At 38.2% G+C, this 13,886-nt stretch overlaps 1 protein-coding gene across 3 annotated transcripts in view; it reads left to right on the forward strand.

Moving 5' to 3' along the window:
* LOC115220350 (leucine-rich repeat serine/threonine-protein kinase 1-like) overlaps positions 1 to 13,886 on the forward strand; it is a 235,349-nt gene that overhangs the window by 77,451 nt on the left and 144,012 nt on the right. For all 3 annotated transcript variants that reach the window (XM_036509925.1, XM_036509926.1, XM_029790458.2), the window contains exons 11-18: positions 49 to 204; positions 1,536 to 1,678; positions 2,073 to 2,190; positions 3,691 to 3,831; positions 5,213 to 5,335; positions 8,267 to 8,528; positions 10,572 to 10,704; positions 11,305 to 11,399. In XM_036509925.1, the coding sequence (XP_036365818.1) occupies positions 49 to 204; positions 1,536 to 1,678; positions 2,073 to 2,190; positions 3,691 to 3,831; positions 5,213 to 5,335; positions 8,267 to 8,528; positions 10,572 to 10,704; positions 11,305 to 11,399 (1,171 nt within the window). The remainder of the gene's footprint in view (positions 1 to 48; positions 205 to 1,535; positions 1,679 to 2,072; positions 2,191 to 3,690; positions 3,832 to 5,212; positions 5,336 to 8,266; positions 8,529 to 10,571; positions 10,705 to 11,304; positions 11,400 to 13,886) is intronic.

A 13,886-nucleotide genomic window follows, 5' to 3' on the forward strand; every position in this document is an offset into this window, starting at 1 on the left:
TAGAGACATTATTATTATTATTATTATTATTCTTGGATTTTTTTTCAGTCCACAACATCTGGAATAGGTCCACCACCAGTGGTAATATTTCCAAACTTGACCATGATAGATGTGAGTTTCAATCGAATCAACAAAGTTGCTGGGGATATTGGTTTATTGTCTCAACTGAAAATGCTAAATCTTAGTGACAATGACATACGAGAGGTACGTCAGTTGGTTGTTTTTTTCCCCCCCTTTCCATGTTGTCTCATGCATCCCATATGTTTGATCAGGCTTTAAGGATGCTAGCATTCCAATATAACAGGTGCATGTTGTTATTTAGCCCCAGGTCAGCTGATCCAGTGGACTTATAACCAGTCATATCACCCTCAACCATCCCCATTTTTAATGTTTTTGCATGATTGCAAAGCAAGCTTCTTAATTCCACAAATATGCCTCTATCCATATTATGTTAGCACCACTTAACCATATATACTAGAATATAATATGATGCTGAATATAATGTAACCTACACATTCATTTACACCTGTAACTAGGTAAAATATTTCTGATCACTTTTTTTTTTACCTTCTTAAAATCAAGTATAATGATATTCCATGAATTTGACCCAGATATTTTGCATTTAATTAATATAAATTAGATTATGTCATGCTGATGATTTCTAAAAAGAATGAAATAGTGCTGCACATATTTTTACTGACTAGAAATTTTAAGTTCTTTATAATAATTAAACAAATATTAAAAAAATTAAATATGTGTATTCTTTGCATCTTTATTCTTATTCCTTAATTTCAAATATTATCAAGAAATGATTATCTTCCTTGTATTAACTATCCACTTGAGGATACCATGTGTTTTGTATTAAATTTCTCATATAATACAGTTATATATTTAAGAGATGAGGAATTATGTACATTATTTACATTATTTACATTTGACAGTTATTTGTCCTCATCTTGTTTGTTGTTAACACATTTCAGCTGATATACCCTCCAGCCTTCATCAGGTGTCTTGGAGAAATTTCGAACTTGGGTTCTCATTCCTAAAGTATTTTTCGATGTTATTATTATTATTATTATTCAGTTCACTGCTTGGAATCAAACTCGGAATCTTGGGGTTAGTAGCCCGTGCTCTTAACTACCATGCCCACGGGCATATGGCGTAGTGGTTGAGAGCGCGGGTTACTAACCCCAAGATTCCGAGTTCAATTCCAGGTAGTGACCTGAATAATAATAATAATAATAATAATAATAATAATAGTAATAATATTGAAAAAATACCTTAGAAATGAGAACCCAGTTTCGAAATTTCCCCAAGACACCTGATAAAGGCTGGAGGGTATATCAGCTGAAATGTGTTAACAACAAACAAGATGAGGACAAATATCCATCAAATGTAAATAATGTAAATAATTCTCATATAATACTCAGGTAATTACAATATTAGTTTCAAACTGATAAGAAATAGAAATTTTTAAAAATTCATTTCCTTTCTTTCCTTTTTATTTTTTTTTACTTATTTCTTTATTTTGACAGCTTCCTGCTGAAATGGGTTTACTGAAAAGATTGTGGAAGCTTGATCTGGAAAACTGTCCCTTAGAAGGTCCTGTGCACGACTTGATTGCAATGAATCGACCTGCTGTTGAGATTACAGGCTTTCTTAATTCAGTGCTTGAAGCGTAAGAATTTTATCATTTTTCTCTCCTTATTTTCCTCTTCTCAGTGGAGGCTTGTGGCCTAGGGGTTAGGACATGGCTTTTCACAATTTTAAAATCATAGTTTCAAATCCCATATTGGGCAGTGCTTTGTGTTCTTGAGCAAGACACTTTATTTCATGTTACTCCAGTCCACTCAGTTGCAAAATGAGTTCCAGCAATTGTTGGAAATTTCATCCTGCAACAGAATGGTTTTCCATTGAGAAGAGACTGTTATAATCTCAGCCATTTATTTGCTATGGAAACCGAGTTAGCCACACGTCATGTTTGTGTCTTTTGCCAATCGTCACTTTTATTATTTCCAATTCCTAAATGGCTTTTTTTTTCTTTTTACATTTGATGTCTATTTATTTTGCAGGGAATGTGAATACAACTGCTTAAATCTGATGCTTGTTGGCACTCATAATGTTGGTAAAACATCTTTACTGTTGCAACTGAGGAAACTCTGCAAAATACCCAAAGACAGTCGACCGAAAGTATGTCCAAGCTTGCTGTTTTGTTTCAGAGTTATGTTAATTGTTTGTAAGGCTGTGGTGTTGGACAAGTGTGTGTGTGTGTGGGAGAGATATAAATAGGTAGATAGATAGATAGATAGAGAGAGAAAGAAAGATTAGGTATCTAATGGTATTTTCTTTATTGTTTCACATTTTCATATTTGAATCTTACTTGACATTATCATTATTATTGTTATTATTATTATTATTATTATTATTATTATTATTATTTTTTTTTTTTTTTTTTAAAAAGGATTGACGTAACTCTTCAGAAAGGTAAATGGTCAAGACGATTAGCGCGATTTGATTGTAAGATATTTTATTAGTTCAACGATCTTTCAACAGTACGTCTGTCTTTGTCAAGTTCAGAATAAGAAGTGATAAAAATTCAAAATTACAGAAATTTAAACATAAAGTATGAACGGGAGCAACTAGCGTCCACACGTTGATGGAATGACATCATCTGTCTTTAAGTTATAATTTTATAACAGGCGAAAAGAAAAAGACAGAAAAAAACAGAAAAAAAGGAAAGAAAAAAGAGAGAAAGAAAATTTAATCAAACAGTTTTGTATAAATTTGATGATATTCTCCTGTCATCTTATTCTTTCCTCCAGGGCGTGATGTTAATTATCCGCAAGCATATTTCTCCTGATTCATTCTGAGAAGTGAAAGCAAAGCAAATTCAGAATATTTTCTGAGAATATGCACTTTCAAGTCTCCTTCAAAATTGCAGCCACTTGAGACGAAATGTTCAGCAAGTTCTCTCGAACTACTGTTATTGTGCCTGACGTTGAATCTGTTCCCATTAAACCTTTTGTTTAATTGTTCTGTTGTACAACCAACATAAATCAAGTTGTGTTTTGTGCATTCTGCAGCGTACACCAAATGGGAATCTTTACATGTTCCACCTTCTGTATAAATCATATAATTTCTTTTTATGATTTCTGATGGAATTCACTTCACTCATGTTGTTGCACAATAAACAGGACTTTGAATTTTTATCACTTCTTATTTTGAATTTGACAAAGACAGACTTACTGTTGAAATATCATTCAATCAATAAAATATCTATTGCAATCAATTTGCACTCTTTGTCTTGACTATTATTATTATTATGATTATTATTATCATTATTATTATTATTATTATTATTATTACTATTCTTGTGGCGGTGATGGTGGCAGCAGTAGCAGCGGCAATTTGGTAGAAATGTTAGCATGCCAGGCAAAATGCTTAGCGGTATTTCGTCTGTCTTTACGTTCTGAGTTCAAATTCCGCTGAGGTTGACTTTGCCTTTCATTCTTTTCAGGGGGTCAATAAATTAAGTACTTGCATACTGGGTTAATGATGTTGATGAGTGGATGTTGATGCTGGTGACATGAGGATGATGGTGGTGATGATGATGTTGTAATGTGATGATATTGATAATGATGAAGATGTTACTGATGTGTGCAACAACAATGATTTCTATGTTCATTCCAGCATTGGGTGGAGCGCATTGGAGGAAGCGGCACAGCGAAGGGACGGCTATTATCAACAGTAGGCATTGACATGGAGAAGGTGATTCTTGATAAACCAACAAAAGGTCCAATCACATTCCGGACTTGGGACTTTGGAGGACAGGTAAAATATTGTTTCAACTCTGTCACTATACGTCACCTGATTTTTCGTCCAATCTCACTTTGTCCAACGTTACTTTCTCCTTGTATTTTGATCCGATGTCATTTTGTCTGATGATTTTTTTTTGTCCAACAACTTTTTGTCCAATTTTAAATGAACTCTTTAGAAAACAAGGTGAATATCAAAGTCAAAGGAGCATTGAGAATTTTATTGACAGGATTTGTCGTTGGACAAAAACAAATTACTGGACAAAAAGACATCAGACCGAAACATGTGGACGAAAAGACATTTGACGATGTGACGTCAGATGAAAAGGCATCGCACTGTCACTATACAACATATTTATATGAGACTGAGGGATGGGGCAGCGATAGCAGATATTATTGTTGAGGTCCAGATCAATTCTGATTGAACAAATTCCTGATTGAAGCTTCTTATCCATGACAATCCCATTTTTTAAGGTTTATCTAGAATAACATCATCTGATGTATCCTTCCTTTTTTTCTAAGGCAGAAACCAACAGGTACCAGACTTTCAGGTTTAGTACCCTATCAAGATCTTTAAGTATGTCACATGCATCTCTTCCCAGGCATACTTAATAATTCTGTTGAGTTTCCTGTTAATCATAAATTTTAATTTTTATAGCTTCATGTCTTGGATTGCCATTCTTTGCAACTCACTACCATCATCTTGCTTTTCCTCTGCTTTATGACATTAAGTCCTTTTGAATTTGTAAGCCCCCATCTTTTCCTTCGTAGTCTCTTACACTACAGTGGTCTTAAGCCTTGTTTAGAACAATATTGATAAAAAAATGTAAGGTATGATTTACAGGAATTTAGCTCTTATGTTTAGTAAGTGAAGTAGCCATGTAGAGGATCCCTGTTTTCTTGTGGTGGTAGTTGTGTTTGTAAGTGTGTGTATTTGAGTATGTGTAAGTGAGTGAGAGAGAGAGAGAGATACCATGTTTGCTAGTGTATGAGATATACTCTCGTATAAGATGAATCCCTATGTTTTTATGGAAAAAAAAAATATTTTGTGAAAAAACAAATTGAATATGTTTCATCATACACTCACACAGACCTCATTAGACGCATGGCAATTCTTTGTTACACTTAAGAATAGAAAAAGTGTGTCTTATAAGTGTGGCCTATAAGACGGACAGACAGACTACACCACATTCATTTAAGTTATATGCATGCATGTATTTGTATGTGTGTGTGCGTGCGTGCGTGTGTGTGTGTGTGTGTGTGAAATGGCTCAAAAACAACTTTTTTCTCCTTTGACAAGATATTAGTTGACCTGTTACCCACAATGGTTAATTATGTTTGTTTAATTAATGAAGTTGTTTTTCATTCTGTTCTTTTCTTCTGTTGAATGGTCGCAGCGAGAGTACTATGCCACACACCGCTACTTTCTGCTGAAGCGTTCACTCTACCTTGTAATCTGGAAGATTTCAGATGGTGAGGAAGGTGTTAATGGTATGCTTCAGTGGTTAATTAATATCCAGGTAAGTCGTGACTCATTCTTTGTGTTTCGTTTGCTTGTTTCTTTTTATCGTTATTATTGTTATTTAACCGGTTTATAGTCTCAAGTGTGTGTATGTGTAATGTGTATATATATATATATATATATATGTTGTGTATTAGTGTATGTTGATGATGTATGTATGTGTGAGTGGAGACCAGTTAGTGTGTTTGTGTGTATGTAGAGACAATACTGTATATGCATACGTGTGCATGTGGAGACCTGTTCATGCATTAGTGCATGTGTGAACTCATAGAATTGTAGTTTGGCTCTCAGAAAATCAAACCTACATCACAGTTTCAATTCCTTTTAAACAATATCACTTTGAGGCCGTATGTGTGTGACTATGTCCATGTTTTGTTAATCAGCAGTTTTAAAACAATAAGGTAGGATTGGAGGGAAATTTGGTTGCTATTTCTTGCTTGGTCTAGCAATCACATATAGTCTCCCTCATTAGTTCAATGAGATTTAGTTGTTGAAATTTATAATTTGAGCTCAAGCTGAGATTTGGATTGGATCTGGTAGACAGAGACTGAAAGAAGCCCATCATATATCTGTGTTTGTCCCCCACTGCTGCTTGACAACCAGTGTTGGGTTTTTGACATCCTGTAACCTGGCAGTTTGACTAAACGGACCGATAGACTAAGTACCAGGCTTAAGAAGAAAATAAGTATTAGGGTTGAGCCATTCAACTAAAGATTCTTCTAGGCAGTGCTCCAGCATGGCTGCAGCCCATTGACTGAAACGAGATAAAAGATTTATATATATATATATATATATATATGGGCATGGATTCACTGAAGCTCCGGCGTCTGGCGACGGACTTGGTTAACACCCACAAGGTTATCAACCACCTCACCAACAACAACACTGAACACCTTTTTGATCTCCATGTGTCTAACACACGTGGACATGCCTACAAAGTCAGAAAACAGCACAGCTCCCATGACTTTCGGAAACATTTTTTCACGCTCAGGGTTGCTGAAGCGTGGAATAAACTGCCTGCGTCAGTTGTTGACTGCCATGACACTGCATCCTTTAAGGCCCTCATGCTTTCCGAAATCCGCCGAAACTACACCTGATTATATATACACTTTAGATGAGTTGTAGTGCACCTGAGCACTGTACACAATTATTATTATTATTATTATTATATATATATATATATATTATTCTTTTATTTGTTTCAGTCATTTGACTGTGGGCATACTGGAGCACCACCTTTAGTTGAACAAATTGACCCCAGGACTTATTTACTTATTCTATTGGTCTCTTTTGCCAAACCACTATGTTACGGGGACATAAACACACCAACATTGGTTGTCAAGTGATGGTAGCGGGGGGGACAAACGCAGACACACACACATATATACACACACTTTGTTTTTGCATCTGGTTTGCAAAAGTCTTTATGTGAATTTGTGTGTTGAAATAAATTTTGTTCTGTCTGGGGTGAGTCATACTGCCTTAATATAACACACTCACTGGTTCAATTTCCACTCATTTATTCCAGAAAGGGTTTCTGGAATAAATAAATAAATAAATAGATAAACAAGAGCACTCAGAGAATGCAAACCTCTGCCAAAGCAGCACCAATGTCCTCTCAATGATTAACTAGAGATGATTTTTAAAATGAGAATATCTGAAATAAACTCCATTGCTCTCACAAATGAGAATACAAAAATGAACCTCAGTGCTCTTGTAAATTAAGTATAAAAACTGGAAAGATAATCCAGAAGCCTTATCAGGTACCGGATTGATCCCCAAATCTAATCAGTTTGTGCCAGTCATGAGGCCAAACATCCTTGAAAGTCTCATCTGAATCCATCCAGCGATTCTGGAGATATCTTGTCCACAGACAAGCAAGCAAATGCGACTGAAAACAATACCTCCACCTTCGCTAAGGCAGAGGTAATAAATAAATGAGCAGCACTATGACTCTCCCCAAATACAACAAAATACGCATGCACACACACACACATATGAAAGAGAGAGAGAGAGAGAGAGTGAGTTGTACGTATGTATCAAATGGTAAGCACCACAGTGATCATAGTTATTAGATCAGTGGCTTTCAAGATATGATTGGGGTTAATGAGGTACCCCAATGTGTAACTATAATAGATCAATCAATCGGTTGATTCATTGATTAACAATATTCCAATCTTCAGCAACAAAACTGGGAGGCTTGAAAAGACAAAGCAGGTACTTCATAACCTCAGTCCCAGAAATAACCTAAGTTTATCTTGGTACATGATAAATTCAATAAAGTTAAAAGGATGACAATAGAATGATTGTGTTTGTCCTCTTGACAACTGGTACTGGTTTGTTTGAGGGTTAGCAAAAGTGACTGATAGAATAAGTCCTAGACTTTAAAAAGACACTAGCACTATGACCCGGCGTTGCCGGGTCATAGTTTTAGTGCATGCATATACAGCTGTGTGTGTGCACACATACACGCGAGTACTGTCCACATCTCCAACCAGTCACATACAGCTAGCTAGCATTCAATTGGCGTATCAAGTTTCGGGCATTTTGATTGGGTTTTGGATAGAAAATTCACAAAAAATCACTTCTATTGATTTTTTAATGGCTTTGCGGGGTGACTGGGGAAATGTAAAGATGTGCACGACCACCCTTGGACGGTTTTGAATGACCATAGAAAGTGCGAGCCCTCTAACTGAAGAATTGTGGATTTGTCTAAAGGACACACACACAGACAGACATTTTGCCGTTTATATATATATATAGAGATGCTGGGGTTGATTTCTTCAACAAAACCCTTCAAGGTGGTGCCCCAGCATGGTCACAGTCCAGTGAATGAAACAGGTGAAAGATAAAGGATAAAATGTGAATGGAACTGTTGCGAGAATAACCAAAATGGTTCACTTGTTTATGTGTCAACTTCTATTTCTAGTCTCAAGCTCCTGGTTCATCAGTTATCATTATTGGAACTCACTTGGATGTCCTCAAGAACCGATCAACTCGTGGCAGCTTCCCAAAAGACTTTGAAGAAACCATGATGAAACTCATTGAAGAACGGTACATGGTGCCTGAACCAGACAAATGTGGTTTGCCTATTGTGATCGATGCTTGGAATGTCAGCAACATAACAGGAAATAATGTGAAAAAACTACTACAGCGTATATATGACTTAGCTTTTGAGCTAAGGTATCCAAGTATGTATTCTTTAAGCATCTATGTGTATGCATGTGTGTGTGAGAAGACCTGTCAAGCCAAGTAAAATTGCAGTCGTGCCAGATACTGGTGTCATGGAAATGGTGCCCATGTTGGTGGCACGTAAAAGCCCCCATTACACTCTCGGAGTGTTTGGTGTTAGGAAGGGCATCCAGCCATAGAAACCATGCCAAATCAGACTGGAGTCTGATGCAGCCTTCAAGCTTGCCAACCCTGGTCAAACTGTCCAACCCATGCCAGCATGGACAACGGGCATTAAATGATGATGATGATGATGATAATATCATTGTGGCACCCTGTCGGTCACAATGACAAAGGTTCCAGTTGATCCGATCAACAGAACAGCCTGCTTGTGAAATTAACATGCAAGTTGCTGAGTACTCCACAGACACATATACCCTTAATGTAGTTCTCGGAGAGATTCAGTGTGACACAGAGTGTGACCCAGTACATAACTGGTATTTACTCTTTGAAATACAGGTACAACAGAAACAGGAAGAAAGTGTGGGAGAATGTTGTGGTGAAAGAATACAGCAGGGTTTGCCCCCCCTCCCCCTGCTAGAGCCTTGTGGAGCTTTAAGTGTTTACGCCCAATAAACACTCACAATGCTCGAAACCACGATCCTATGACCATGAGTCTGCTGCCCTATCCACTAAGCCATTGCACCTCCACGATGGTGATATACATATATACACATGCATGTGCTTGTTTGTATATATTTAGTTTATTGTTCCCTTACAACGTGACGAGTTGTTTCAACTCTTCTACATTGAAATATTTGGTTATGTCCATGTTGCAAAGAAACAACAAGATACATATGTATTTACTCTGTTTCTAACATATATTGCTGATTGCCCTGATCACACAAGTGGAAGGTGTGTGTGTTTGAATTTATGTTTTGGTTCATTTTACATTTGTTTTCCCATGCTAGCTTAGCTTACACGATGCCTCTCTGTTTCTCTCTAAAATCTTATTCTGCACTTTGTGTGGCCTATGGCGTCATAACGAGCTACTGACTTTCATCACACTTCACCATCTTTTCCATTTCATTCTTCTCATCCTTTATGTAAATCCCCATACAAATTGTTGTCTGTCCTTGTGATGTCCCCTTTTTCTATGCCCCTGTGGCTAATAAAAGAAGTAATTATTGTTATTTTTAGGGCAGCAAGCTGGCAGAATTGTTAGCACGCTGGGTGAAATGCTTAGTGGTATTTTGTCTGCCACTACATTCTGAGTTCAAATTCTGCTGAGGTCGACTTTGCTTTTCATCCTTTCGGGGTCGATGAAATAAGTACCAGTTATGCACTGGGGTCAATTATAATCAACTGACCCCCTTCCTCCAAAGCTCAAATTCCATCGAGGTCAATTTTACCTTTCATCCTTTCAGGGTTGATTAAATAAGTACCAGCAGAACACTGGGGTTGATGTAATCAGCACCCCCCACCCCACACAAAAATTGATGCTCTTGAAGCAAAATTGGAAACCATTCTTCTTCTTCTTCTTCTTCTTCTTCTTCTCTTCTTCTTCTTCTCCTCCTTGCCCCCCCCTTCAAGTTGCAAAAATTGCAAGAGTGGATGGTACTGTTCTAAGTGTAGACCTGTGAAATTTCGCAAAATTTGAAACCATTATTATTATTGTTGTTTAGGAACATGAAGCATCTCACCTGGTGTGCTAACGCTTAGCACACCAGACCAAAATTCGAAATCTTTGTTGTTGTTGTTGTTAAGGTGGTAAACTGGCAGAATTGGTAAACATGTTGTTGTTGCTTTCTCTGATTCCTGATTAATCTGATCTATGACCAAATATGTTGCAGCCAATAGCATGCACATTTTATTTAGGCATAGCTTATCTAGGAGAACATTTTGCTGTGTGCCTAACTTTTTAGACAGTAGAACATCTGATGATGATGATGATGACGAAAAAGCTGGATGCTTTTGCAATCATTCTATAATTAAATAAGTGATTTTCTTCTTTGATTTTATTAAAAATTTTGTTTCTTTTCTTATTTTGCACTCTTTTGCAGAAAGTAAACAAACCATTCTACTGAAGCAAAAGATTCCAAAGAAATATTTGTTTCTACAAGAAATAGTTCAAGAAATAGCGGAAAACAAGAAAGCTAATGGAGAAGACCCTGTGTTAACACGCGAATTGTACAAGTAAGTTATATATTTATTTATAAAGGCGGTGAGCTGGCAGAAACGTTAGCACGCCGGGCGAAATGTGTAGCCGTATTTCGTTTGCCGCTACGTTCTGAGTTCAAATCCCGCCGAGGTTGACTTTGCCTTTCATCCTTTCGGGGTCGATTAAATAAGTACCAGTTACGCACTGGGGTCTATGTAATTGACTTAATCCCTTTGCCTGTCCTTGTTTGTCCCCTCTATGTTTAGCCCCCTGTGGGCAATAAAGAAATATATATATTTATTTATTTAGTTAGTTAGTTAACTCCTACTCCCCCTCCCCCTTCCTTGTCAGTTGCTTTCTTTGTCTGCCTGTCTGCCTGTCTCTCTGTGTCTGTCTGTCTGTCCATTTGTTTCCATGCCTATGTGATGTCTGTCATCTGTCTGTCGGGTCATTTTGTCTGTTCTCTTGATCTCTCTGTCTGTCCCTCTCTGTCTATCTGTCGGTTAGTCTCTCTCTCTCTATCTCTCTCTCTTTCCATCTATTTGTATGTCTCCTCCCCCCACCACTACTGCACTATCTCCATCTAAATTCAACTAGCATCTCTTCTTTCTTCTCTTTTTCCTCCTTTCTTATAGAATACAAGTGATGAACAAGATGATGGAACGCATTGGGACATCTTTTAGGGATGTTGCTGAACTTGATCAGGCCACACACTTCCTTCATGAAAATGGTAAATGCTGCTTTTACTTCTGCCTCTTTCCTATTTCTTCTTCCACTCTTTCCATTTATCTTGGTGCCGTATCATACTTCATAGTATGTCTCATCTGCCTGTAAAGTCACAGAAGATGCTGATGTTATTGATTAACCTCTGAGGTCAAAGGTTTTGGTGTCGAGCTATTGACTGACCTTAGGAGTACCAATCTTACCAGTATTGCAATATACATATGTTGTTCTTTTATTTGTTTCAGTCATTTATTTGACTGTGGCCATGCTGGAGCACCGCCTTTTAGTTGAACAAAGCAACCCCAGGACTTATTCTTTGTAAGCCCAGTACTTATTTGATTGGTCGCTTTTGCTGAACCGCTAAGTTACAGAGACATGAACACAGCGACATCGGTTGTCAAGCGGTGGTGGGGTGGGACAAACACAGACACACAAACATACACACACACGTGACAAGGCTTCTTTCAGTTTCCATCTACTAAATTCACTCACAAAGCCTTGGTTGGCCCGAGGCTATAGTAGAAGACACTTCATATATATATATATATATATATATATATATATATATATATATGTATGTGTATATATGTGTGTGTGTGTATGTTTGTGTGTCTGTTTGTTCCCCCACCATCACTTGACAACCGATGCTGGTGTGTTTACATTCCTGTAACTTAGCATAACACCCACAATAGTTGAGGGATTACTGTATTGTACATGCTTTTATTTAAAGCATTATATACTTTGGATTCACTATTATATATATTTATATATGTGTGTGTATATATATATATATATGTATTTATTTATGGAGATGTACTTGCATAGTAAGTGACCTGGCCTGAGATCGTGTGCTGAAACAAAAACAATTGCAGCATGGAAGGTGTTTATAAGCCATTTAAAAACCTGTTAGATTCACCTCAACATTTAAATTTAATTTGTCAAAATATTTTTGTCGCTTTGGAACCACGACCCGTCACTGACAAAATTCCATGTTTATATATATATATATATATATATATATATATATATATACCCACATACCCACATACTCCTATACGCACATACATACACACAGACATACACACGTACACACTCACACAAACATACACACACACATACTTACACACACACTTACCTGCACGCGCACACACATGCATGACAAACACCCATACACTCACACTCACATACGCACACACCAACATAAACACGCACACGCACACACACACCTACACTCCCACACACATACACACGCACCTACATACACACACGCACGCATACACACGCATACACACATACATTACACACGTACACACACACCTACATACACATGCATACACACACACACACACAAACATGCACGGACACACCCAGACATACACACATACACCTATATACACACGCCCACACACCTACATACACACACATATACACACGCCCACACACCTACATACACACACATACATACACACACACACATACACAGACACACCCATACATACTTACATACATACACCTATACACACACGCCTACACACCTACATACACACACATGCATACACACACACACACATGTACGCACATACACACACATACACGCACATACATATATACCCACACACATGCACACACACACACATACGCACATGCATGCATGCATGCACACGCGCACACCTACACGCATACACACACACACACACGCACGTACACATACATACATACACACACGCATACATACACCCATACACATACATGCATCCTACACACACATACATACACACTCACACATACATACACACACACACACACTCACTCACACACCTGTATGTACGCGCACACACATGCACACACACACACTTCCCCACACCCACACGTACATACATACACACTCATACACATACACACACACACACACACACACGGACATACATCTATGCACACACATACATACACACATACTCACACACATTCATCGGACACACTGCCACCTAGACATACACACAGACACACTCACACATCCACACACATACATACTTACGCGCATACTCGCAGGCGCGCACACACGCGCTTGCGCCGGTTCGCGCATGCATACGCGCCGCATGCACCTCGCTCTTGGACCCGACGAGATCTCCCGCCCGTTCCTGGGACCGTCGCGTGTCGTTGGGTTTTCCCACGCCCGTCTCCGCGGGACCACTCTTCCATCTTCCCCTCAGCTGGAGTCCTTTTTCCTTAACCCCCCCCCTTTTTCGTTACACACACGCGCACACATATACACACATTGCTTAAATATATACATTACTCTTACACACATTCAATCTACTCGCCATTAATACCACCACGACACTGGACACACACACACACTACTACTCAACACACGCTGGCACGCTACATACGCCCCCACCCCTTCCCCTCCCTCCCTTCCTCCTTCCTTCTTTTTCTTACTACTGACCTTGTCTGCTAAGCTGACCACTGTCTCGCCCTACCTCACACGCCTACA

The sequence above is a fragment of the Octopus sinensis genome, linkage group LG16 (assembly GCF_006345805.1).
Source record: "Octopus sinensis linkage group LG16, ASM634580v1, whole genome shotgun sequence".
NCBI lineage: Eukaryota > Metazoa > Mollusca > Cephalopoda > Octopoda > Octopodidae > Octopus > Octopus sinensis.